Source organism: Strongylocentrotus purpuratus, unplaced genomic scaffold (assembly GCF_000002235.5).
Source record: "Strongylocentrotus purpuratus isolate Spur 01 unplaced genomic scaffold, Spur_5.0 spur5_scaffold_9, whole genome shotgun sequence".
NCBI lineage: Eukaryota > Metazoa > Echinodermata > Echinoidea > Camarodonta > Strongylocentrotidae > Strongylocentrotus > Strongylocentrotus purpuratus.
Window position 1 is genome coordinate 27,222,012 of NW_022145615.1, and position 27,816 is coordinate 27,249,827.

Sequence of the window (27,816 nt, forward strand, 5' to 3'; positions counted from 1 at the left end):
TACAAATGTAAAGATAAAAAAATAAGCATAAACTTTTGTCAGAGCAAGGATCACAACACTTATCAGGAAACACAAAGACTTTCAAAATAATTTTATCCGTCCCAAACTCAGACAACAATAGCATACGAATGTCGTCTGTTCTTTGTCCGGCTAACCCAAACGCAAAAGAATGGAACGTTCGTTTAATTTTCAAAGCTCCCTGTTTACAATGAGCTGCCTAACAGATTTACTATCTTTCCGGATTCCACAATATTTTTCATCGTCTCTGTTATAAGGGGATCATAGGCCTATATGCAAGTTTTTATTGTGTTGCATTCCAAATTTATTGTGGTCTCTCCATCTCTCTCTTTTTCCCTCTTTCTCTCTCCCTCTCTCTCCCCCCCCCCCCCCCCCTCTCCCCTCCCCCCTCTTTCTCTCTCTCTCTTTCTCCTCTCTCCCCTCCCTCTCTCTCAAATTTCTTCCTTTCTCTATATGTTTCCCAAGTTCTCTGCTTCGTCTTCCTTATACATGTATCATGTATAAGTCTGTATGTGTGTGTGCGTGTTTTTTTTTAGGGGGATGGTAGTGCGTTTTGTTTGGGTTTGGTAGTAAGGCAGTGGCGTGATGAGCGTGATGATTGGGGGGGGGGGAGACAAAAACTCCTCATCACCCCCACTCGTACATGCAGGCCCTGCAGAACGTTTTTCAAAGTGGGGTCTAGGGGCAAAGCCACGGCGGGGGTCAAGGGGCGGAGCCCCCGAAGCTCAAGGGGTATGGGCATCAAATTTCTTCCCGGGGGGGGGGGGGTGGCACAAATGGCAGGGGTGAAATATATGTACAACGATGAAGCGACAGAGCGAGGCTTTTAGCGGCGAGGGATCGGAACGACCAAGCGGGGGTGGGTCTTGGAGGGGGTTCTGACCGCCTCCCCGAGTAGGAAGCATTTGCAATTTTAGAACCACATTAGACGCATTTTCAGCCACTCCCTGGAGTAATAATTATGACGTAAAATTGCTTTCTTCTTCCCCCTCCAAGAGAAGGGATCCTTTGCAAATTGAGAACCACATTTGGCGCATTAATGTCCACTGGCACTTTCTGGGGAAAAACGAGGCCTTCTGATTGGTTAGAAGTTAGAGAAAGTGATCTGTAACATCGTGCTTCGTTACTGCATAATGCACAAAGACGGTGGTCCGGTACTTCACCAATAGTACTTGCAAAAAATATATCGTGTGTATAAACTGTGTTGTTATTAGGGGCGTCGCTAGACCTTTTTCAGTGGGGAAGGGGGGGGGGGGTAGACTGTTGAGGCTACCGATTACCGACAAAACTAGCCACCAATTACCGACAAATATATTAATGCCAATGTCCCAATGTACATAAATGTAACCCTAAACTCCGGAGCCAGAAACTAAGTTTTTTTCAGTTCCCCCCTCCCTCCCGCGCGAAGCGCGGAAGCTTTGACACTTCATTAAATTATTAGAGAAAGAAGACGATTCGTTGTACCGTTCAGATGTATGTCCACCAGTGTCCAATTCTTTAATAATCAATCTAATATCACACAAAATGTCATAATTTGGGGTTTACTGCTCCTCTTACTGGTCTTAAATCACGGTACTTTTCCTGAAACTACACTCTGGGCCCTGGCCCAGCGAAACGAATCTGAAAAAATGTAAAAGTTCTTTTGTCTGTGATGATGCGTGATTACATAATGAACATTGTCGCGTCAAATGAATGTCCTCATCAACATACACATTAGGGACTTTTAGATTATACGTGTAACGTCCTTTTAAGGCAGTGCATATAAGGACGTCGACCGTAGCAATCCACATTGTCTTCGTGCGAATCTAAAAGTCCCTGATATCAGGTGGCGGCGGTGCACTAAGGATGTAAAGTCAAGAGCATACACAGCCCTGGTTCGACCGCAGCTAGAGTATGGCGCTGAAGCCTTGAATGAACCCCCACACTTCTGTTGCTGCCGAAGGTCTGGAAATGGTACAGAAAACAGCTGCTCGTTTTGTCTTCCGCGACTACCGAAGATCCACGTCAACTACAGGGCTTGTTTCCCAGCTGGGATGGGATAAACTGCACACACGTCGTCTTCTAGCACAAAGCACCATGCTCTTTAAAATACACCACCAGCTAGTCAACATTTGTCTTCCTCACCTCATAACCAAAGCTACATACATCAGCAGAAGAGACCACACACTCAAGCTCTCTGTTCCTGAGGCAACAATAGACTCCTACAAGTACTCATTTTACCCCCGCACCATTCGCATCTGAATCAACTACCATTCACTGCAGTTACTGCCCCAACAGTTGCTGCTTTCCAGATGACCGCCCTCCCTGTCATCAGAGGGTTGGAACCTGCTGTAGGTTCCAGAATGCTGCAAATCATATAGCAGCATGATTTTTTTTTTTTTACTTGCACGTCACTGTTTTACTGTATAAAGTAATTGTACACCCTTTTGTTTTATGCACCTTCACCTGCTGTCACAACACATCCCATCCCAGTATAGCTTGGAAAAGCTGCTTCAGGGATTACCTCATCAAGTATCAAGTATGATGTGATCAAAGAAAGACTCTCATTATTAGTCCGTCTGTAGCAGAGGCCATGGTTGGCTCACTCGGTAAGTTCTGGGTAAGATAACCGGGAAGATAATCCAAGATAAGATGAGTAGTGGGGTCGAATCCCAGTTATCATTTCTTCCCATTTGTTTGCCTTTAGAAAAGTGAGGCAAAGCAACAACAACAAAAAGTCTAATTGATTGTGACCTCCTTGCAAGCCGCTTTGATTAATTAATATGATGGCTTCTGTAATTTTTATAATCGTACAAGCTGATTTTGAGGTAAGTTGAACAAAAGAGCATTTCCAAAATTAAGACGGGGTGAAATGGGTATTTTTGCAAGCTTTTTCAGTCTTTTTTTAATAATAATAATAATAATAATGGTGGCTTCTTATATAGCGCACATGTCCGTCACGTTGTGACGCTCCTGGCGCTGCCCCGATTATTACCCTGGCTTTAATTAGCAAGGCAGCCACTGCGGCGCTCTAGCATTTCAAGGAATTAATTCCTGCCAGGTACGTCCATTTACATCACCTGGGTTGAGTGTGGCAAATGTAGATCAATGTCTTGCCAAAGTATCATAGAAAAGAAAATGTCCTTTGAAAAGGATGGCTATTCAAATGCCCTCATAATTCGAAATATGACAAGTAATAGGTATACGTTGTTGGATCAGACTCATGCCACGTGTTTGTGTAATCCCATATACACATTTGTATAAACACAGTGTATGACTGTGACTTACAGCCTGAACGAGTCAATTTCTTATAATTTTAATGATTCCAAATCCCATGGTATTTTATGTGCTACATATGTCTAATCTTTTCGAACTGCTTCCACAATTTTTTTTCGCAATGCAAAAGCCTGACCAGGACTCAACTTTACCTTAATTATCATCATTTAAGCACGGCAGATTTGTATTTGGTATTGCTGTATAGGTTTAAAGGTAAAGACCAGTAATGGTCATGCGATTGCATGTGAAAGAAACGTTGTGGAATCGATCAGAAAAGGTTGATCATCTAGCATATAAGTATTGGTGTGTACTGCAAGGTTCTGGAATCATCAAAATGATAAGAAATTTGGCCCATTCTTCGTAAAGTTACAAGCACTATACACAGAAAGATGTATATGGGACTACCCTATATCTCTCACACACCAATAGATATACTAATTTACCAAATATATCAATTAGTAGGCGGTTTCCCGGCAAAATTTGTATCATCATGTATTAATCAAAACATATTCTTTCACATGATTGGTAATAAGAGCTTCCATTTCATTTTTAGAAATTGGGGCGTTTCCAATACTGGTCTTTACCTTTAACAGCTATTTCATACGCAACGGATTAGCCTAATAAGGGAACAATGAGCTGAATCCCCGTTGATATTGGGGTACCGTGGAACGAAAAATATTTCACCAGGATAAAAGATGACGTAAAATGTGACATAGAAATAACATTGAATATGATTGGAATGTAGGGCGTTGAATACATAACCTACTTTTAAAAGTTAATTAGACTGGCTTGCATTGATAATGTTTTTCAACATGCAAGTAGGTAGTTTCCGGCAACTAGAAGAGCGCTTACCCTAGTCAAAATAAAAAAGTGTAGAACTATTTGCGGGAAAAAAAACCCACAGAAAATATATTTTAAAAAAAAACTCTGAATACATATTTTTTCATCTATCTTCTATTCCAGATCATATAGCCTATTAAATGTATATATATGTATTTTAAAACATACTTTCCGTTCTTTAGAAGAAGAAAACAGTCTTGTTTTGTAATAAATTCTATAAAATATAGGGAAATATAGAGAAAATAGCCAACAAAATATATTTACGCACGTTTAAAACGACTAGGGAATGAATGTACGGACAACGCATTCCATACAGATGAGAACATGCTATATGTACCGAACAGATGTATACCGTCCATCGTCCGAATCTTTAATTTAGCAATGGCTCACCCCCTCCTCCTCCTCCTCCTCCTACCACTTCAACTGCTGCTACTGTTACTACTTATAGTACTACTATCACTACTACCACTACTATCAGTGTTACTACTACTACTTCTACTACTACTACTACTACTACTACTACTACTACTACTACTACTGCTACTTCTACTACTACTACTACTACTACTACTGCTACTTCTACTACTACTACTACTACTAATACTACTACTACTACTAATACTGCTACAACAACAACAACAAAAACAACAACTACTGCTACTACTACTACTACTACTACTACTACTAATTCAGATTCTGCTTCCTGTATTTTTTTCTTTTGTATTTGTATTTATTAACATTTATTTCCTTCTCAACAGCACAATATAAAACACAATGTATATATACATGATATATGTAACAATTATTTCAACATAGAGTATACAGTAATTAATTCAGATACGGAAGGAAGCTGGAACTTAGAGCAACTGGGGCATGTCCGAGTGAAGGTTGAAGCCTTTGTGTTTCGCCATGTTCCCTATAATACAGTCAATATTCAACAGTATTCAAACAATATTCAAACTCTGCATGACATCTAGAATTATTGCTCATTGCCTCATTGACTTGTATTGATATACTAATATTCAATGTACTTTGCCCCGACAAACGTGTTATCAGTGTGCCATTATACATCTGTTTTATTTCAACATTGTGAATAGGGGATTTTCCCCACTAAAGTATAATAGCTAAAGATTCTACAAGAGCATATTGTAAGAGCACAATACACTTTGTTGTAAACCATTCATGAGTGGCTGCTTTGATGTGTTTGCTATCATCAATAGCTGAATACAGGGCAATCATGTTGGAAATCCAAGTTCTTTTGAAAAAAATTAAAGGAAGGCAACTTCAATAGCCGTGTCGGTCACCTTTTCAGATCTGCCAATACAGTGTATTACAATTATGGAAAAAATTCCGTCATCCGATCGTGGTTTTTATGGGCGGTGCAGTATGGCATTGAGACTTCCCTTGAGTTATTTTATTGTTGGAAAATGTATGTTTTCAATATTTGTCGAATTGACGTCTCCATGGTATATGGGCTAAACTACTCTTTTATGTTAAATTCCAGTAATTTATCACGTTAAAAAAAAAAAAAAAATGTATGCAAAGAACTTAAATTTCAAGGCTTGGTAAGCTAGGAAAATGATCGCAAAGGCTTTTGGGAAATCAACCCTAGAACTTCAGTAGCCTTGCCCTTCACATTAGGAAACCGTACGCGCACTACATCGCATCCCTACCATGTCCAGGTTCCTAGCAGTGGCGTAATGACCAAAAACTTGTGGGGGGTCAGAACAAAATCCTTATCACCACCAAGTAGAATAATGCAGGGGCGGCGGAGCGCCTTCCAAAATAGGGAGGTGGCAACAAAAAAGGGCACTTTCTGGAAGAAAAAAAGGGCACCTACAAAGGAAAACATCAACAAAACCTACATAATTTTTAAACATTGGTATATACTCTTACATCGTCATGATTGTGATTACACTACCAGGGATGATATCAATATTTGTTTCTTTCTTTACGTGGTACAAGATACTGTTTAAATAAGCAGCATGCTTTGCAGTTAGGTGTAAAAAATTAAAGATTTGTGAGGTCCCAGTGCAAAAAAATTAATCTTATAAAGAAGACCAGAAAAAAAACCCTGATGAGTATTAAACTGAAAAGGGACTCAACATAAATGAAAAGAGGCACTTGTGAGAAAGTAAATGGGGAATCTGTTGGAGGAGAAGGGCACCTATCAAGTTTGATATGGGCATTTATCAGATATTAAAAGGGGCATTTTGAAAAGGGGAAGGGGCTCATACAAAAAAAGGGGGGGGGGGCACGTGTCGAAGTAAAAATGGGCAAACATATCAAAGGTGAATAGGGGAATTTCTCGCACCTGAATAGACGTACTCACCAGAGATGAAAGGAGAGGAAAAGGACAGTTATTAGAAAAGAAAAGGGCATTTGTCCTATGTAAAAAGGGGCTTTTTGTGGGTACCTGAAAAAGTGGGTGGCACAGTGCCCCCCCCCCCACACGGTGGCCGAGCGAAGTTCAAAGTTGGGGACACCAAGAAAAAAGGGCACTTTCTGGAGAAAAAGGGCATCTACAAAGGGAAATCTCAAGCGAAAATATACAATTGTTTAGACATTAGTATACACCCCTTCAATGTGATTACAATTATCAGGGATGATTTCAATATTTGTTTCACTTTATACACCATACAACATATTGCTTAAGCATTATGCTTTGCAGTTCGGCTTGATTGTCTAAAAAATTGTTTGCGAGCGACCGAAGCGAGCTAGGAAAAATGTTAAGATGTGTGAGGTCGCAATGCGAAAAATGACATCTTATAAAGAAGAAAAACCCCAAACCTAATGGGTTTATAAGAACATTCTCATCACGGAAGACTGAAAAGGCCTTTGATAAGTGACATAAGTATATCACCTATGGATGCATGCGAGCGTAGCGAGCGAGCTTTGGGGGAAGTTGCTGTTAGTCGCTTGAAATTAGCTAGGGCGCGTTTAATGATGAGAGGAAAAGGGGACACTGATCAGAAAAGAAAAAGAGCATGTGCCAAAGTACAAAGAGTAATTACCAGAGGTGAAAATGGGGCACATCATACATCCTCAAAAAGAGGCACTCGTCAGGAATGAAAAAAAAAGTCAGTCATGAGAATAGGAAATGGGCATTTGTCGACGGGAAAAGGGGCCCCCATTGGATTTTGATAGGGGCATTTATAAGATATTATTATATATTGTTAAAAGGGATGTTTTCAGAGGTGAAAAGAGGCACTTCTTGCACCTGAAAGGGGGCAATGACCAGATATAAAAAGGGACACTTATGTGAATGAAAAAGCGGTACGTGTAATAGAGGAAAATGTGCATCAGTTAAAAGAAATGGGCACCGATCAGATTTTAAAGGGGCATTTATCGGAGGTGAAGGGGGCACTTATCTGAAGTGAAAAGGAGTAAATTCTCGTACCTGAAAAGGGTAATTTACCAGAGAAGGGGCACTTTTGCGAAGGGGAAGTGGCTCTTTTTTCTAATGGCGCACTTATCATTAGGAAAAGGGGCACTTTATATCAGAAAGAGAAAGGGCACATGTGCAAATATAAGGTGCGCTTATCCGAGTTAAAATGGGGGTAGTTATTAAAAGGGGAAGGGGCACTTCTTACACAGGAAAAGGGGCACTTGTCAAAGTAAAAGAGGCACGTACCTCTCAGATTAAATATGAAAATTATCAGAGGTGAAGGGGGGACTTATCAAAAGTGAAAAGAGGCACTTCTCGTACCTAACTTGGCGCACCTACTATAGATTAAAAAGGGCACTTATGAGAATGGAAAATGGACACTTATTGCAAAGGAAAATGGGAACTTGTCTAAAGAAAAGGGGCACGTGTCCAAATATAAGGGGCCCTTATCAGAGCTGAAAAGGGGAAGGCTTAGTCTTACAAACTAATAGGGGCACTTGTCAAAGTAAAAGGGGCACTATTCCTATGTAAAAAGGGGCATTTCTTAAAAAGTTAAAGGGGTACTTTTCCTATGTAAAAAGCGGCACTTTTCGGTGCTTGAAAAAGTGGGGGGGGCACTGTGCCCCCCCCTTGCCCCCGCTGGAGGGCCGCCTTTACCCCCCCCCCCTCCCAGCCCCACTTGGAGTGCCGCCTCTGGCATAATGGGCACAAATAAGAGAAAAAACCCGGAAATTCATTTCATTTTTGCAACATTTGTAAGTCATTGGTTTCGAATTAGAAATAAACCACGTTTGATTTTTTTTTTTTTTTTTTTTTTTTTTGGGGGGGGGGGGGGATCAACTGCCTAGTATAATGTAAAATTGTGAAATATATCAATATTCAGTTTGCCCCAAACATCATCAGTTCATAAACAACACGAACTATTTAGTATTATATCATTTCTATGAAAGTCTTTATTGATTGCTTGATCTACATGAATTCATTTATTCAAAAGCATTCCCTCGATTGCGCAATCGCCGCCCTTGAGAATCATCTGGATTCCAGGCCCTACCTAATTTGTGTTCTAAACATAATAGTATGTTAGAGTGAAAATGTATCCATTCATTCAAAAGGGGCATTTCTTAAAAAGTTAAAGGGGCACTTTTCCTATGTAAAAAGGGGCACTTTTCGGTGCTTGAAAAAGTGGGGGGGGGGGGGCACTGTGCCCCCCTTGCCCCCGCGGGAGGGCCGCCTTTATCCCCCCCCCCTCCCTGCCCCACTTGGAGTGCCGCCTCTGGCATAATGGGCACAAATAAGAGAAAAAACCCGGAAATTCATTTCATTTTTGCAACATTTGTAAATCATTGGTTTCGAATTAGAAATAAACCACGTTTGATTTTTTTTTTTGGGGGGGGGGGATCAACTGCCTAGTATAATGTAAAATAGTGAAATATATCAACATTCAGTTTGCCCCAAACATCATCAGTTCATTAACAACACGAACTATTTAGTATTATATCATTTCTATGAAAGTCTTTATTGATTGCTTGATCTACATGAATTCATTTATTCAAAAGCATTCCCTCGATTGCGCAATCGCCGCCCTTAAGAATCATCTGGATTCCAGGCCCTACCTAATTTGTGTTCTAAACATAATAGTATGTTAGAGTGAAAATGTATCCATTCATTCAAAAGGGGCATTTCTTAAAAAGTTAAAGGGGCACTTTTCCTATGTAAAAAGGGGCACTTTTCGGTGCTTGAAAAAGTGGGGGGCACTGTGCCCCCCTTGCCCCCGCGGGAGGGCCGCCTTTATCCCCCCCCCCTCCCTGCCCCACTTGGAGTGCCGCCTCTGGCATAATGGGCACAAATAAGAGAAAAAACCCTGAAATTCATTTCATTTTTGCAACATTTGTAAATCATTGGTTTCGAATTAGAAATAAACCACGTTTGATTATTATTATTATTTTTTTTTTTTTGGGGGGGGGGAGGGGTCAACTGCCTAGTATAATGTAAAATAGTAAAATATATCAATATTCAGTTTGCCCCAAACATCATCAGTTCATAAGCAACACGAACTATTTAGTATTATATCATTTCTATGAAAGTCTTTATTGATTGCTTGATCTACATGAATTCATTTATTCAAAAGCATTCCCTCGATTGCGCAATCGCCGCCCTTAAGAATCATCTGGATTCCAGGCCCTACCTAATTTGTGTTCTAAACATAAGAGTATGTTAGAGTGAAAATGTATCCATTTATTCGTTTATTTAAATCGTAATGTTATTATATTATGTATATTTCTTTTAGTAGCGTTAGAGCTTCGCAAATTGTGATGGCAGACATTTTGACAGACAAAGTTGTGCAGAGATTGTCAAAACTGATTAATCCTGGGAATATCCGTGCAGATGACTTTAGCGTGTACCTGGGATTCACCAAAGCCGAGGGCAATGCCGCAGCGATAGGGGCCAATCTCACCATGAATCAACATGGCGCATTCAGCATACTCATCACCAAGTATGTTATGAGACATGGACGGAAGAGTGAAAGTGCTCTGCAACTGAGAAAGATCTTTCTACAGAGTGAAATGCCGGACTGTAATGATGTAATCAAAGCAGGTTCGTAGATTAAAATTTTTAGTATGTTAATTTATAACGGAAACAACAACATAGTGATGATCAAAATGTACTGAGCTCAAAGATAAGGTCAACCATACATTTCATAATTGTCAACACCAGTAAAGATGTGACAGAACTCTTTAAAAAATAATGAATCAACATTCAGACTTCAATATGATATTATTTAACTTGCAATAAGGTATTCCCTCTTTTTTGTTGTTGAATGAATAATGCTTAATCGGAGGCTATGACGTAAAATCACTGTAAAGTATTATGTAAAAGGGGAACAGAGGCCAGACCAATTTGCAGAAATATTTTTCCAAACAAAACTCGAAAAAGAGTAGAGAGAGTCATTATCCTGTATATATTTTCTGACAAGAATAACAAAAAGTGCATGATTTGAAAATGTGTGTAATTTAGAGGTAAATAAATTCTCAACATGGGAGAAAAATATCAAAACACTTGACTGGCAGACATATGTTTAAATACGGTTCTCTTGCAAATGAAACTATGAATAATTATTTGCCGATCAAATATTTGAAGTCGTTGCCAAAGTATGTACAGCTGTTTTTGTTGAAACGTTTGTTGAAACGTTGCAGAAAAGTAAAAAAACTGCAGTAGAATTAAACCGTTAAAGATATTTTTGCTTTTTGTCTCCAGGATTCGAGAGGTTGAACATTCCTTTCCGGTCAGACGAGGAAATACTCATGGAAATGAAAAAACCTGTATCCCTCCCGAACTCTCGTTGCGGCACACCAGGTTATCATATTCACAACTTTCTATTCCTCTCGCGCAAGCTTTATGAGACAACCAAATCTTTCGACTATCACAAAAAAGGCGATTTGTCGCCATCATCCTAACACTGCAGTAAAAAGGAATACATAGGCTACGCACCATCGATTGCACAATGTGGTGGCTATATGGGGAATCAGGGAATGTAACAGCTAATTTATCTTATTGTGAATAGTTTAGCACAACGAACTTCTAGAGGATTTATTTTTTATTTTTTAGTACAGATCATAATGGGAAGGCACCTCCAAGATATGTCACATAGTTGTCAATTCGGGTTTGATTGATCGCAACTCCAAAAGTACATAACTTTCCTATTTTCAATCGGAATTTGCTCAAACTTTCACTAACCTGTTCCTGTCATTTCTCTGCTTCTATTAAAACCAACTTAATGCCATGGTGGACTTCTCCTTCAGTTTACCGCTATTTCTATTTTGGGGGATTGTAGGTGAGGGAGCAGAGGCCGCTGGTGGGACTAAGACTGGTGCAAAGAGGAAGATAGCATGGAAGGATCCAGCTTACACGCCTGATGAGGATACTGGTGCAAAGAGGAAGATAGCATGTACGGATCCAGCTTACAAGCCTGGTGAGGATACTGACGAGGAAATGGAAATATAAACTTCCATACTTTTGTAATTTTTCATTTCCTTTTTTTTACATAGTGTATATAACTTCATTGGTAGGAAACTCTCTTTCACTTTCACTTCCCAAATCTAATGATTAAAAAAAAGAGGATAATATGATGTCGTGAAATCCAATCTTCTTCTTAATTCTTCTTCTTCTTGGTGTGTACATGTGGTAGGTACGTGTGTTTGTATGTGCGTGCTTGAGTGCGCGGAGTGGAGGGTTAATTGGGTATATTCTACAAATATACGGATAAAGAAATGTTATTATACAATTAATGAACAACTAATGGAAATCAGTTTTATTCAGGATAATTTTTGCTAATTTTACCAAAAAGATCCAGAGACACTAAATTGTGTGAAGGTCAAACGATTATGGCAATTTATTAATGATCACTTCGATTTAGTTGAATTAAGGGATACGGAGTGGAAAGATGTAATTTTAGGATTGTCGGGTATCTCGAATAGAATTAATTAAGTGTGTGAATACTATTATAACTGTGTTGAAAAAAAAATCAAAATCAAGGGCAGAAGGTCATTTACCTTCCAGTGTTAAAATACAGAAAAATTATTACGGATTTTACAGAAGACGAAAAGTAACTAGCAATCAAGGTAGGCAGGTTTTCATTGCATTACAAAAAATGTGACTATGTATGTGAGCAACCAGTAAACAACCAAATGCACAGCAAGGTATACCTTGCTGTGCATTTGGTGTTTGTATGTGTATGTTTGTGCGGGGGGGGGGGGGGTTGTTGGGGGTGTTTGAGGGTTCTCTTGTCTGTGACTTTATGTTATTGTGGTGTGTACATGTGAGTGTGCATGTGTGAGGATGAGTGAGTTGCAGACGGTAGTGGTTTTGTTTGGGATTAGGTAGTAAGGGAGGGGGTTTTATTTTTTAATTTTTATATTATACTAGTAACTGATTTCATTCATTTTTTTCGATCGTAACTTATGTATTGTACATGTATTTAACTATTTATAAATTTATGATAACAAATAATTGTATTTTGAAGAATTAATTGTATTGTTTTTATTTTAAATGAAATTATAAACATTACGGAAATGAATATTACCCTTGCTTCTTCTTTTGAGTTACATGTTGTAATCTTGGGGAGGGGCGTTGTATGAGATTTAGTTTACACCATTCGGGGCTAGATATATACTGCCTAATAATTATTTTATGAAACAATATGACTTATTTACCCCTAGCAGTCTTTAACTAATTGTAATATAATTACAATGGCCATTGATTAATGGGTGGGATCCAATTCCCTCTTTATAATTTTCTTCACGTACCTTTCAGTTTTAAAGCTTGTCGGCAGATCGCAAAATTAGTTAAATTTTATTTCCTATCATTTTTATTATACTTTTTTTTTGGGGGGGGGGGGGTGGATGGGGTAATCAAAAAAAGAAATTGAAACGCTGACGATCACTTTTACCTAATCCTTTTTAGGTTTTAGCTAGTCTCTTCTGTGGGATGGGGAGAAAAAAGGTAAATGTAAGCTTTTCTACCTTCCCCAGCTCAGGCAGAACATGGATCGAAAGGCCTATCCTTCATTCATATTTTAGCCCCTCTGCACATGCACTATAGTTTGGCCAGGGGGTTATACCCGTTATACCTCTCTGCAAGGTCACTAACAGGTGGTTATCTCATCAAATCAGCTCTCAATTGACATAAGAAAGGGGGGGTCATGGGGGACCAACAGGCACCGATTATGCATTGTTTGCTATATAGAGGGCGCAAGTAGCTATAAGTAGTACAGTGGGACTAAACAAAATACATCGAGGGTAGGTAGTACACGTCCTCGGCCATAGAGATATATACTTAATAATATATACTTATTAAGTATATATCTCTATGTCCTCGGCTAACAGACTGAAAATACGTAGACTCCTCTCGTTCTCTGCATAAATTTGAAGTGCGCCATCTTTGTCCAATAAAAGCACAGCATTCCTAATTTTGTCGTTCGGCGACGGAATGGCAAGACGCTTTTTTGGTTGCTATGTCGGATGTTTGTGTCATTTAACGAAGAATTTAAGGTATGTTTTGTCCTTCTCAAATATATCATTATTATGCTAATACTAGGGTATAGCTATCAAGCCAGAAATAGAAGCCGATGATCCAGAATCGTGTAACGAATAAAGCTAGACTTACACGATGGTCCGATACGTTAATGTTTGCGTTTGTAATTTTATTTATGACCAAACTTGTCTTCTTCGTTCTTTTTCTTCTTTTAGAACTTTACATAGTGCTATAGACTAATGGCAATTAGTCAACTTTCACTATAATTTTTACCAGTTTCGACGTATCTGAATTTTCCTCTCTTTCTCTTAATTACTTGGTAATTTTTTTTCTTCTTCCAATCTCAATTCTCATTTAGATCTAAAGTTAGGTCTAGCACTAGCCTAGAGTCTAGGCCTAATAGCAGTTTAGAGGGTCTAGACTAGGGTAGCGCGCCCAGTATTCAGCCGTTTCAACAGCTGTAACAATTTAAAAAATAATTTAAGAGCCTCGAAACTTGCACAAATCACAAAACAACTTTTCTTAACTCTCAAAATTAAATCAGATTTAGGGCCCCGGAAAGATCTCCAACTTGGCTCGAGATTGGTCAGTGTCGCACATCTTTCTGCACTTTCGCGTTCTCTTAGCACATGCGCTAACATGCATAGCCATATGTAGAAGTCTATTGCAAAACAACTACGTGTGCTGTCACAATGAATTTAGTATGTGTGTGAAGAGAATCACTTCCGTGTTCACTCCATCGCAGTGAATTTGCAAATGACGCACTTGCCGATGTGCGAGAGGTATTTATATGATACCCTTGTCCCTTGCCATGCGGTATCGCTTGGCCAGTATTCGGTCAACGCATTGACATTCAGTGCTTTATCGCGCAATTGTGTGAAAACAGTGCGCAAATACGCTTCACTCCTTGGCAACGGAGATACCACGCACAAATCGCGTAACCGAATTCTAATCGGCGCGACCGAATTCTGGGCAGAAAAATGCTCCGTCTTCTTTCGGAAGTATTTTGCTTATCATTATTCTATATTTTAAGTGACTATAAAATCCTGTTAGAGGAATAAATTTCTTTTCTTTTGATGGGTAGATTGCCAAATAAAAGAGGTAAGAATTCAAAATATTAGTGATTTCCTCTTAAGTGACCGAATACTGGGCACTCTACCACTCCAGCAAAGCATAGAGAGTCATAGACCAAAAGCTTCAGTCTCTCTAATCGTCGGTTGTTCCACTGAGACTACGTCTGGCTCCACTAGACCTCCGATTATAGAGACTGAAGATTGTCCTATCGGGACTGTACGGAACCAATGGTTCGGTTCGGTAGGACCGCGATGAATGAGATATGCAACGAGATTTTCACTCTTTACATCCTCATACATGCTGCAATATTACAATAATTAGAGTCCAATTAAAAATAATATATATATAGCTTATTTGACTTACGATAGCTTGCTCATTTAGATCCTCAATTAATGATTAATCCAAGAAAGTCTCGTAGTCAACTAACTCCATTGTCAGCCATCTTGGTTTTAGTTGATGAATATTCATTTTTTCTTTTCGAACGTCCAATAGCTACCGTAGCTATGTACGAGTCAGCCCGGCTTGACCATCGAATACCCACGAAACGAGTGCTCTGATTATCCATTGGCTATGTTTTGGTAGGTTGACCAGGAAATATATCGGCCGCAGGGTCGTATAGCTCTATGTTCGAGTGCATGAATGTACTATTTCACAGTTCTGAGATACAAATTGGATAATTCATATAAGTAAGTCCGTAAATTATGCATTTAATATTAAGTTATCAAATTTTGATAACTGTAATTGGGATATAGACATACCCAACCTAATTTACATCTGATTTAGAAATCAGAAAATTAGATCTAAATAAAGAAAATCGGGGAGAAAATGTCGTGAACGAAAAGATGTTCATCGCTGGCCCCTATGGTACGAGATCTCTGTTCCACCATCTGTATATGGGGAATGTCAACAAATGTCAGTTTTATTAAAGAAATGACCCATATCAGACGGTTATTTCTGTCTAAGAGAGTCGATGCCAATGCGTATTGACCTCTAGTACTGCATGCTTGCTGTGAGGCAGGTATTATTATACCCATACACAAATACACACACCACACAAAATCGCATAGACTGTACATAATGATGTGGATGCAGCTGTAAGCAAAGTTTGACACTAGACTTACAATTTGAATTTTTAAATTATTCTTTTTAACATCAGTAAATTAAAAAAAATGTATTTTACTGCTATTTAGGTGTCATCAATTGTCACTAAAGTACCGATTTTTAGTGAAATTAGTTGAGTTTTGTACAGGGGTGTTTGAAATGTTGAGAATCAAAAGCACAGCTTTTACTAGTCTACACAGCCAGGATAGTGATGCTCCTACAGTATGTGTGATTTAGATCTAGGCCTAGAGGGTCTAGATCTAGACTAGATCTAACATTTTTATTGTTAAATTTTAGATAGAACTAGGCCTAGATCTAAATCTAGAATCTAGGTCTAGAATCACACATACATGTACTACATCGAAAAATCTAGGTGCATTACTATCCTGGCTGTGTATTAAAAGCTGTGCTATTGATTCTCAACATTTAAACACCACAGTACAAAACTCAACTGATTGCACTAAAAATCAGTACTTTAGTGACGATCGATGACACCTAAATAACAGTAAAATACAATTTTTTCAACTTTCCGATGTTAATAGGGAGGCCAATACCAAATTCTAATTTTTTAATTACTCATTTATTTATAATAAAACAAACTTTAAAAGAAAGTATTTTCTTTAACTAAGACAACTCACCCATCTGCTGACTCCAGAAGTTCCATAAAATAGGAGATATCCAGCTCTAAAGTTGGGGGTTCCTTCTACGCTAATCCGTCCGTAAGAGCCTTGAAACAATCATATTTCATGTCACGAAATTACGTTCATAATTAGACAGGCCCGAGGGGATGGGCGTGTCATTGCCCGGACAAAGTCCATAATTTAAAACGAAAGTACATTCACTCGTCAGCGGCAATCCTGAAATCGAGCCATGGAGGGACAAAACAGAGAGAGAAAGCAAACGGTGATTGTAAACAATCAATATAAACCCAGAAAGTGATTAAAATTAATAATTACAGTAGATTTGAGTTGTATTCCAATAGTATTTCCTCACGAGTAAAGATTTCAGTCTAATGACACTGCATTATCAACGAGAAGTTAGGAGATCCAATTAACATCCATCTTGCCGCGAACACAATCCGGAATCAACAATAGGACTGCAACATATGCACACGTGTACTGTATTATTTATTTCTCTCTCTCGCTATAAGTAACACTCACTAACCATGTATCATACACTAAACACACGCCTTCGAATCATGGCTTTCCATGGCCATTCCAACTTTTCAATTGGAGGATAGACTGCTCACGTAGACTTTTTTTTTTACTGAAATATCTTTTTTAACACTTCTCATACATTACTGTACGACACTCATGTCTAGTGCTGTGAGAATAAGGTACTACATGTATGTGTGAGACCACTGGCGTACCTATGGGGGGGGGGGGCAGGGGGGGCAGAGTGCCCCACCTGACGGGCTCCAGGGGAAAAAAAGAAAAAGGGGAAAAAAAGAAAAGAAAGGAAAAGAAGAAAAAGAAAAAAAGAAAAGGGAAGAAAAAAAGGAAAGAAAGAGAAAAAAGGAAAAGGAAAGAAAAAAGGAAGAAGAAGAGAAAAGGAAGAAAAATTGAAAAGAAAAGGAAAGGAAAAAATGGGGAAATTAAAAAAAAAAGATCATGGCCGTACGCACCAGGGGGGGGGGCAGTTGACCCCAGATATTTTGAAAACGTACAGTTTTTTTTCCTGAAAATGTAGTGTAGGCCTATACCAAATCCTTCAATTCTACTTTTGAAAATGCAAAAGTACCCTCATGACCAGTTCGGTCGCTCGAACTCCCTTCACTCCTTTTGCTTTTGAGATTCTTCGAAAACTTTTAACGCATCTTTCCCCCTCCCCCACCAGAAAAATATTCCGCATACGGCCCTGAAAAATTAAGACAAATGAAAATAGGAAAATATAAGTGATATAACAAATTCGAAACTCTTCGCTGGCGCGAACTGCTTGCTAGCCTATTTTGTATTAAATGTTTTCACTTGCTCGTCCCCCTGAAAAAAGAAAAGGATTAGCATTGCCTAGAATACAATTGTGCCTGCCCCGACGGGCCCCGGCCTGCAACCATGGCAACAATAACACACAGTGTATGTACCAAAAGTTACTAAAAGAGAGTAATTCATTTTTCTCTCTCGCTACACTTGCTCGCGAATAAAATGAATAGATATTGCTTTAGAAACAATTGTGCCCACCCTTGACCTGCAACAATATCATTAAAAATGGAAGAGTTTTTTCGCCCTCTCGCCAAAAAGGAATTGAATCGCGTTAAACGCGATTGCGTCCATCCTGACCTGCACCAATAAAAACTAGTTTATTTATCAATTTCTATTAAAAGAGAAATTTTTTTTTTGCCTTGCTATGCTCACTGGAATTGACACCGCTAACGTGCCCGCCCCAACCTGCAACAACCAGTTAATAATTATGTATCAAACGTTATTCAAAGAAGTTTTGGTGTGCTCGTGCTCGCCAAAACGGAATTAACATCACCTTAGACATGATTGTGTAAGCCCTGCCCTGCAACAAAAAAATCTGAAATTTATGAACCAGTTATCATTACAAAAATTTTGCTCGCTCGCTACGCTCGCTCACCAAAAAAGAAATAACACCGCTTTTAATAATCACGTCCCTGACATGGAACAATGAACCCAAGTTTATGTACCATATTTTCCCTATAAATGAGAAGTGATTTAATAGAAATAACACCGTTTTTAATAATCACGTCCCTGACATGGAACAATGAACCCAAGTTTTATGTACCATATTTTCCCTATAAAAGAGAAGTGATTTTTTTCGCTCGCTCACTACGCTCGCTAGCTCGTGGAATTATGTGCCCACCACTAACCTGCTAAAATATCATTGCAAAGAGAAATGTAGGGGGTTGCCTGCCCGCCAAAATGGGATTGACATTGCCTTAAACACGATTGTGCCCGCCCCCGACCTGTAACAATGGAACAAATTTTATATAGCAATTCATTGAGAGAAAGATATATTTTGGCTCGCTAGCTAAAATGGGTATAAAATCACCCTAAACACGATATTGTTCCCGCGCCCTGCATAGGACAATTGGACCAAGTTTAAGTGGCAATTATTAAAAAAGAAGTGATTTTTTTCTTGCTCGCTACGCTCGTTTGCAAAAAAAAGAAATTAACGTCGCTAACAAGTGAATGTTCCCACCCCCAACTTGCAACAATACCAGTTTATACACCAAACGTTACTTAAAGATTTTTTTTTGCTCGCTCGCCAGAAGTGAAAATTAGCATCGCCTTTTTTGTTTGTTTCGGTCGCTTGCCCCCCCTGACGGAGTACCCCAGGTACGCCACTGTGTGAGACTACGCTACATTTGTTTGGCGCGTGATCTGACCGGAGCTCGTACATATTCATATACCGGTAATGTGTCACAATAACCTCTATTCTTGGCTCGAACAATGACGTCACTGTTCACAGTTTTCCTTCTCATTTTGAGATGGATGTAGCTATGGGGCTCAAATCAACGCAAGATTGACATAAACATTGTACTCTATGTACCTTTGAATGTGCAGTTTGTAAAAATCTCTGTTACGAGGTATCCGGATCGAGGCATAATGTTTTCGGGTTTTCCGTCCGTACGTCCTGTGATCGTGATCGTGTTATCTCAAGAACCGATTGATGGATTCCTGCCAAACTTAGGTCATGTATGTATCTTGTAAAGCTAATGAATTGAATAGATTTTGGGGTCAAGAGGTCAAAGGTCAAAGGTCACAGTGCTCATTATGTATGCAAAAATAGCTTGTGATCGCGTTATCTCAAGAAATGATTGATGGATTCCTGCCAAACTTAAATGAATAAATACTGAGATTCAAACCCATAACTACAACGTTTTATTACACTGTTCTTACCGATTGAGCTAACAATTATTATTATTATTATTATTATCATTATTATTCTTACCGATTGAGCTAACAATGTTTATATGGTAATTTGCATGATTATTATAACCCTATCACTAACGGTTACAATACTAAGGTAGACTCTTAGCGAGCTGTAAAAATTGTGACCTTTACTGTGAATTGACTTCCGCTCACGTCAAAGTCACCTGTATATTGTATTGTAGGGTGTCCAAAGTTTGCAGACAAATCAAATTTAGGAATGTGATATTTGATCCAGGATTTCTCATATTCTACACAAATGTATTTATATCAATAAGTACCAAATTTTAAACTATTAGTAATGGGTGCGACTAGAAAACAAAAATCAAAAGAATTCTGTCGATATCGCCATGTCAAAATTGGATGTTAGATTGGTTTGTGCTGCAACTGAAGAAAAGGTAACTACATGTAGCCAATTTTCAAGAGAATCCGGCCAAAATTTGCCTTTGTTTTTTCTGATGGTTGGAGAGAAAATAAATTTAATTTTCACATAAATGCTATAAAGAAAAACATAAAAATTTGTTGTCAAACATCATATGTATTGGTGAATCTTAAAATGTAAAATGATATACATGTATGAATATGAATTTATATCAGTCTTTTTCTTTATCACCCCCTCTAGATGACGTCTTACACCAAAGTTCTCGAAGTTACAAACACTACATGGAGACTAAGAAGAGGCTTTGACACTGCTGTTAATGATATCTAATCGCAGAGCATTTTAGCTACCATGGGGCACGGGGCTAGTACCACCGGTGTGAAGAAGGTTGCCCTTATCAAGGAGCAGGGGGAGCAGGATCCTAATGAATCCAGACCTGTGTAAGTGATAAGCTTTGTTTGTTCTTCCATACTCAAAGTTTGCAAAGTTGCGCTGAAAGTAAAGGCACCCAAGGAGGAGGCGAGTTGGCTCAGTCGGTAAAGCGTCTGCCTGTCGAACCAAAGATCCCGGGTTTGATCCCAACCAGGCGGATGACTGAAGCCAGCGTTGTGTGTTAACATGCCCCTCCCCTTGTTCATAGACGCAGGCTATGTTAAGTGGAAAACACTCCATCCCTCGGATAGGACGTTAAAAAACCACTGCACTATTCATATAAGAGTAGGGAGAAACCCCGGTGTAGTGGTCCACCTGCACACACCCCATAGTATAGTACGATAATATTCTGTAAAGAGGTACTGTATGTACTCAAAATGGAAGAAGAAGAACCACCCCTACAGAAAAGATTATTCCATATCATTTGGAAAACGTAAAGTCTTTTATTTAAAAAGATCAGCCTTTTTGAATCTGACTTTAATTGTTTTTTATTTTCATCCTTACAATTTTTTTTCACCTTCTGTTTATGTATCTTGTACGGTAGGTGTGAACATGTAGTTTTAACTTAGCAAAATTGTGTCCTCTTTTTCTTTTGAAATATCAGACTGTACCATAGGCAAATTGAAGGAGTGTGGTTTTGGTTGCCACAGCATTTCAAGTAATCCTTTAAAAACTGACATGACATTTTATTTATTACAAGCTCCAAAGATATTTGGGATAAAAAAGAATAATGTATCAAGTTGGTTAACAGAATTTATTTTTTTCTTTTTCTTTCTCAGATGGACAAGATCAAACTCAGATGGCTGCATTGTGGAGAATCTCAACTCCAGTAAAACCAAGGTATATTCTACACATTGATTTCTGATGGTTGTGGTAGGACAAATCTTTGTCGTTAGTTTGAACTATGAATTTTGTAGAGATCGGTGGAAATGAAGAATAGCTTGCCTTACATGTAGGTACACCTTAACTATCGGACAAAGTCAGTGTTTTTTAAACTGTGTTTGTACCAGAGTAATCTAATTCTTTCAGTACCATAGCCGATGGTTCTGAAAGAATGAAATAACCTATGATAGGTGGCACCGTGGCGGCTTCGATTCAAGCTTAAATCTGAAAGTATAGGTTTGTTTAGTCTTGGGGCTCATTCAGATATGATGCGGCAAATCCGCAGCATCTTTATTTTTTGTGATTACCTCAAATTTAATACGGTTCACATTTCGGTATCTTATGACACAGAGCCCATTGAATATGCAGAAGTCCGTTGTTGCGCGCAGTTGCCATTCATTTACAATTTTAAAAACATGGCAGCTTTTTTGTGATATTTGAACAAACCTGTCGAAATGCTTTTCTCTTCCATTCAAACAAATGAAAAAATGGTAAAGTGAACCATGTTTCAGAATCATGCCTTGTGATGTGTTCTTTTGTGACATACACTTCTATTGATGGCATAGATAGCAGTGGTGTGTAAAATCTACACACAACTCCTGACTGCATTGCATGTACATTTACATTTCTGTTTGTATTACAGGTGGATCTACTGGGTCAGCAGGTCTCAGAATATAAAGAATTATTGAATGCATCAGAGATCAAAATAGAGGAAGCAGTGGACAGAGCCAACATTCTAGAAAAACAGGTTGGTTTGATCTTTATACGCCTTTATTATTTGTCATTTTAAGTCTTTGGTCCGTGTTGTACTAATTCAGTTAAATCCGACCTTTGGTCTAAAAACATGATTAACAAAAGGGAACCTTTGACCTCGGACAAACGTCCTCTATTAAACCTGATTTTGAACAAAATATTAAACCAGGTGTCAGGTTTAAATTGTAGTAGATGTTCATATAGACTACCATGCTTTGTGCTACTATGAGCCATTAACCCCTACCAGTACTAGTGGTATATCCAGACCTTAGCCTCAGGAGGGACAAACATTTCCTCCTACACTGAATCTGTGTAAACACTTTTGTGGGCCTTGGTTCTTAGTAAGGGGTGTGGGTATTGTTATTTTAAGGGGGTAAATAAGGTAGAATGGATGCATTTTCCCCAGTTTAAATGAGGAAGATATTGCAAGGTAGATAATCATCACTTTGCTATGAAAACCTCATAAAGTATGGACATTTTCAAGAAAACAATGTCTGCTTTGCTACAATGTTTTTGTGAAGACAGCAGTCATTACTAAATTCTTGTAAGTTTGTGGTTCTATGGTTTATAGAGGGCCTATAAATTTAAATAATAATTATTATTCATTTTTATATTAATCTTTCGTTGTCGCAGCTTGCTGAAGTGGAGGGAGTCAACTTTGAGCTGACGGACACCGTGAGTGACCTTCAGCAGCAGGTAGAGTCCCTTCAAGCAAACTCAGGGCCAGAGGTCAACAGACAGCTAGAGGAGGAGTTAACCACTAGTGACCAGGTATGTGATGGACAATAACAAGAGAATTGATTTCATTAAAGATATATGTGTATGTGCAAGTAGAAAGGGGACAAATTAACCACTGTCTCTTTGGTGTCATCAAGTTTATGTACATATCATCATAGATACATATACAATTTATTGAGACCTTTTTCCTTTTCCCCTTTTGTTTAATCTCGATGCATGCAGGTGTCCTAAGATGATATAGTTTACACTTTGTGAATCGACTTTGAATTTCAAGAAGAAACTCAAATTTCTTTGTCCTAGATATTTTGATACATTTTTTGTTTAATGTGGGTGAGACCTTGGCACTCTGTTTTCATAATCTGAAATTTGCTCAGGCCCTTGTTTTATCAAAGATAGAGGTTAAAGTCTGGGTTATGATTATGCCTTATGTCAGGTCTAGGGTTAGGTTTTATTTTGTATATTTGACTAGTGTTATGCAGAGTACATGTTCCTGGAGCACATATTTATAGATTGAATGACAGGGGATGTTGCATCCTGATATCATCCAGAGGCGTGCCAAGGAGTGATGGCAAAATGCAACGTCCCCAAGAGCCTATAAAACAACTATTCCTTGAATATTAAAGCAGTCATTATGTCTTTTATATACATGTGCGACTTATCAATCATGGTAATCAAGTTTGTCTATCGAGGTCTGTGTTAATAACTTGCAGGTAGAGACCTAGTCTTAGGCGCACTCAATTTTGTGTGCCAAAATCCTTCCCATTGAGATTGCACGCATATATCCCCATGCAGTCTACGTGCATTGCGCGGTCATGCAAGATTGGTTAAACAAATTATTTCCAAATCGAGATTCAAACCTTTAGTGCTTGTGATCCTGAAGGTGATACTAAAAAAATGAGGTGTCATATGAAAGAGCAGGTTTATCTCCATATTTGCAAAGGGGCGTCATCTCGTCATTAAATGTAGATCTTGGCCTACAATTGAGATCGGCGGTCGTCTGCGTTGTGTGCAAATGTAGCAACCAAATTAATTGCACAAAAACTGTATCTGTATAATCTGAATTTTCATTTCTGTATTTTTGACCATTGCAATTTAGCAAGTTGAGAAGTTGGAGATGCATATCAAGTTGTTAGAGGAGCAGATGGCAAGCATGGTAAGTGACCTTTTAACTTCTACAAGAATTTTGATGAAAGGTTATTCAGAGGATTATTTTAATCATTGTAACCACATCTTTTAATTTTCATATACAAGATGAAAGTGTAGCAAAGTAATATGATAAATGATCTCCACTTTAAATTCACTTGGGTGAGATTACAGAAACATGGGTGAATTGTAAAATGGACACAACATGTTCTTTTTTTTACAGTTCAACCTAAACAAATTTTCCTGCGACAACAGTGCTTCTTGCTTTGTGGCAGGTCAGGAAGTAATGCAAAGGATTGTTTAGGGGGATAAAGGCAAAATTTTGCTTTATATAAACTTTTGTGCCATCACAAAAAAACAAAATGACTTGAAATGTGATATTGACTACATTGACTTTCTTTTAAGTGTTGATCTCTTGGAACAAATATATTGCAGTTATTTTTCATGTGAAATTTGTATATCATTAATCTAGAAACAGATTGCCTTTCACTATGATTCTTTTTTCACATTTCACTGTTATTTGCATCCCCAGCGTTCCAAGTTTCGTAAGAAGTTGAGGGCAGCAAACACTCAGGTGACTGAGGCTAAACAGGAGAGTTCTCTCAAACTGTACAGCCTCAAAGACCAGATTAAACAGATGGAGGAAGAGAACCTTAAACTTACAGGTCAGACAATTAACCCATTCTTATTCATATCTCTTTGATGTGTATGTATGTATGTATGTATGTATGTCTATCTATCTTTATAACTATCTATTCAATTATCTACACATCGATCTATCTATTAATTCATCTATCTGTCTGTCTATCTATTCATGTATCTATCTATTTATCTAAACATATATATCCATCTTTCTATCCGTGTATCTATCTGTCTGTTTATCTATCTTTCTATCTATCTTTCTATCTATCTATCTTTCTATCTTTATATTTATCTATATATCTGTATGTCTGTCTATCTATCTATCTATATATGTAGCTATGTCCCATAGCTTGGTGGCCGTTTGGGCAACAATGAAGTGGACCTTGAGACACAGGTTTTACCTAACTTTTTGTTTTCAGCTGTTCTAGTTAACTGCTCAAAGTCAGCTTCATATCATTCCATGTCCTAGTTGGTCTGCCCCTCTTTCTTCTCCCATCACTTCCTCCATACATAAAGGAGTTTGCCAAGCTATGCTTCCATCTAGCTACATGCCTAAACCACTGTAATCACAATTGTGACGAAGAGATCATGTTCCCCTATACCATGTGAGTCAAAAAAAAGTTTACACCTAGAAACTTGCTAATTATTTTAAAAATCATCTATGAACAGTAAATTATTATACATTTTATGAAAGAAGGTTTTATCCCAAATCATTTGGTATCATTTTTGTTTGGTATGTGTTCACGCTTGGATGAACATGAGGCGTTGTTTGCGAGAGTGCAAAAATCGACTTGCGCCAAAGTGATGCCTACAGCATGTATTATGTTGGGATTAGCAGAGTGAGTGTATGCTTTATGCAGAAGCAAAGTTATAAAAAAAAAAAAACACACGCTCACAAATGTTCGTTAATAATTGATATTCAATATTTGATATGTGGCATGATCAATTTTGTTTGGGATGTTATTTGGATTTGCAAAGACCGAAGTGATACCCAAATCCCAATTTTTTTATTCAAACATCACACAAGCAAATTTGGAGCAAATCAAATTTTGCACTCTCGCAAACAATGGTTCCTATTCATCCAAGCGTGAACACATACCACACAAAAATGATACCAAATGATTTGGGATAAAACACTCTTTCATAAGATGTATAATAATTTACTATTCATAGATGATTTTTAAAATAATTAGCAATTTTTTAGGTGTAAACTTTTTTGGACCCACACTGTATACCGGTACATGTAACTCTCCATTATCTCTCTCACTTTCTTTTGGACATTTGCAAAGTATAATAATAATAATAATAGCTAGTTCTTATATAGCGCTTTTCAGGACCGAAGGCCCTCTCAAAGCGCTTTACAGATAGTTATATTATTACCCCGGTCATAGGATTCAGGCTTACCCGCACACAATGTATGCACATTCTCCACTCCCTGGGGAGCATTCCAGCCAGGCGGAAATGCATTTCAAAATTAATCAATGAAAAAATTTATTGATTAAATACTTCTGATGTGAGTTAGAATTATCATACATTTGATGATAGATGTACATCTGTATATGAATATCTATTTATTTCATAACAACTTATGAATGTAAATGTAGAACTAATTTTTGTTCTTAATACGCTTTATCTATTCTACTATTGTATTTAAGATTGTATTAATCTGAGAATATTATGTTTCTATGTCTTCCTTCATACTTGTTTCAAACAGAACGTCTTGATCGAGCCAACAGTAGATCTAGCGAGACGGAGCCATCATCAAACCAGATTGGTGGTGAGGGTTCCAGGATGATGGTCATTCTTGAGCTGTCTAACCAGGTCTCTGCCCAGGAGGATCAGATCATCCAACTACAAGAGCAGCTGCAGGGGAAGGACAGGACCATCAAGGAACTCGCCAATCAGCTTGAGCAGGAGAGGCCGACCAGTCGAGCTCCGAGTGAAGTGGGTAGCAGGCCACCCAGCGGGGCTACCAACAGGCCCTTGAGCGGGAGGAGTCATCAGCGTTCCGCAAGGGATGGGCGGATAGAGTCTAGCCATCAGAGGGAAGGTAGTGGAAGAAGCGTGAGGTCACTGTCAGGAGAGTCCTTTGAAAGAGTACAAGATGATGAACGAGACACCATTGGGGATCATCAAGAAGTTATAGGGAAACAAGTCTCTGATAGTACTGTAGGAGGATATGATCATGATGAGATTCCTAGGGATACAGAAAGGATTTCATCAGGTAAATCTAGCAAAAGGAGACAAAGCTCATCTCGAGAAAGAAGAAAAAGTGGCAATGAAAATGAAAGGCCAAGTGTTGATGATAGGAGATCTTCAGAAAGATCTAGTAGCGCAGAAACTAAGGAAGGTAGTAGTCATAGGAGGAAAAGAAGTACTTCTAGGAGTAAAAAGAAAGATGCTTCTGCTGTTGAACTCCAAAGGAATTTGAATAGCCAAAAGGAAGACCTGAACAATACTGAAACCTTGACAAGGGATCAGATCAGAATAAGCTCAGCAGGAAACCATGATCCAGCGTTCCATGAAAACTCAGAGGAAGGGACGAAGAGCGCCCCCTCTAGTGCTGGAACCAGTCGACACCGCCGGAGATTGAAGGTGGCACAGCAGCGGGCCTCTTCACTTGAAACTGTGGACCATAGCGGCTTGACTTCTTCTCCCAAGCCACCTCTCAGACCTGACACAAACCTTTATGAGCTGGACTCGGGGGTTGGTCGTGATTTGGGGGTTGGTTGTGATTTGGGGGTTGGTCGTTATTCGGGGATTAGTCGTGACTCGGGGGTTGGTCGTGATACAAGTCCTGTGTCTGGTAGATCTACAAAGGCATCTGATCTGGAGTTGGATGATCTGTTGCAAGAACTCATGAGCGATGAAAGTCCTGTGGACTCGGAATGGAAGAAGAATGCAAAGTCCAATAATGGGTTTGGGATTTCAGAGGAGAAAATACGGAACCTTTTATCTGATAGAACGACCTAATGAAATCTACATTATTGTTGGTTAATAGAATGTGCTGTTCAACATTTGTTTAAGAGTCTGCTCATGTATCTAATTGCATCTAATCTGAAATGTTGGAAAATGCAAGCCACAGGCAGAATGGTTGTCAGTAAGCATATTTACAGACAAATACATGTATGTCTTCTCTTGTGTTAGTCTTTGTTTCTTACTGCACTTAAGTAAGTGCAAGTAGAATCAATTTTAGCAGTAGTGTGTCTTAAATGACATCCTCTTTCACATTGCACTTAAGTAAGTGCAAG

The 27,816-nt window shown here is 38.6% G+C and overlaps 1 protein-coding gene across 1 annotated transcript; it reads left to right on the top strand.

The window, feature by feature from the left end:
• Window positions 1-13,439: 13,439 nt before the first annotated feature.
• LOC579454 (dynactin subunit 1) lies at window positions 13,440-27,706 on the top strand. Its single transcript, XM_779569.5, has 8 exons — window positions 13,440-13,548; window positions 20,219-20,415; window positions 21,187-21,247; window positions 21,933-22,037; window positions 22,676-22,813; window positions 23,877-23,933; window positions 24,456-24,588; window positions 26,280-27,706. Exons 2-8 carry the CDS (start codon window positions 20,327-20,329, stop codon window positions 27,536-27,538), a joined length of 1,842 nt encoding a protein of 613 aa, XP_784662.2. The 5' UTR covers window positions 13,440-13,548; window positions 20,219-20,326; the 3' UTR covers window positions 27,539-27,706.
• Window positions 27,707-27,816: the final 110 nt, after the last annotated feature.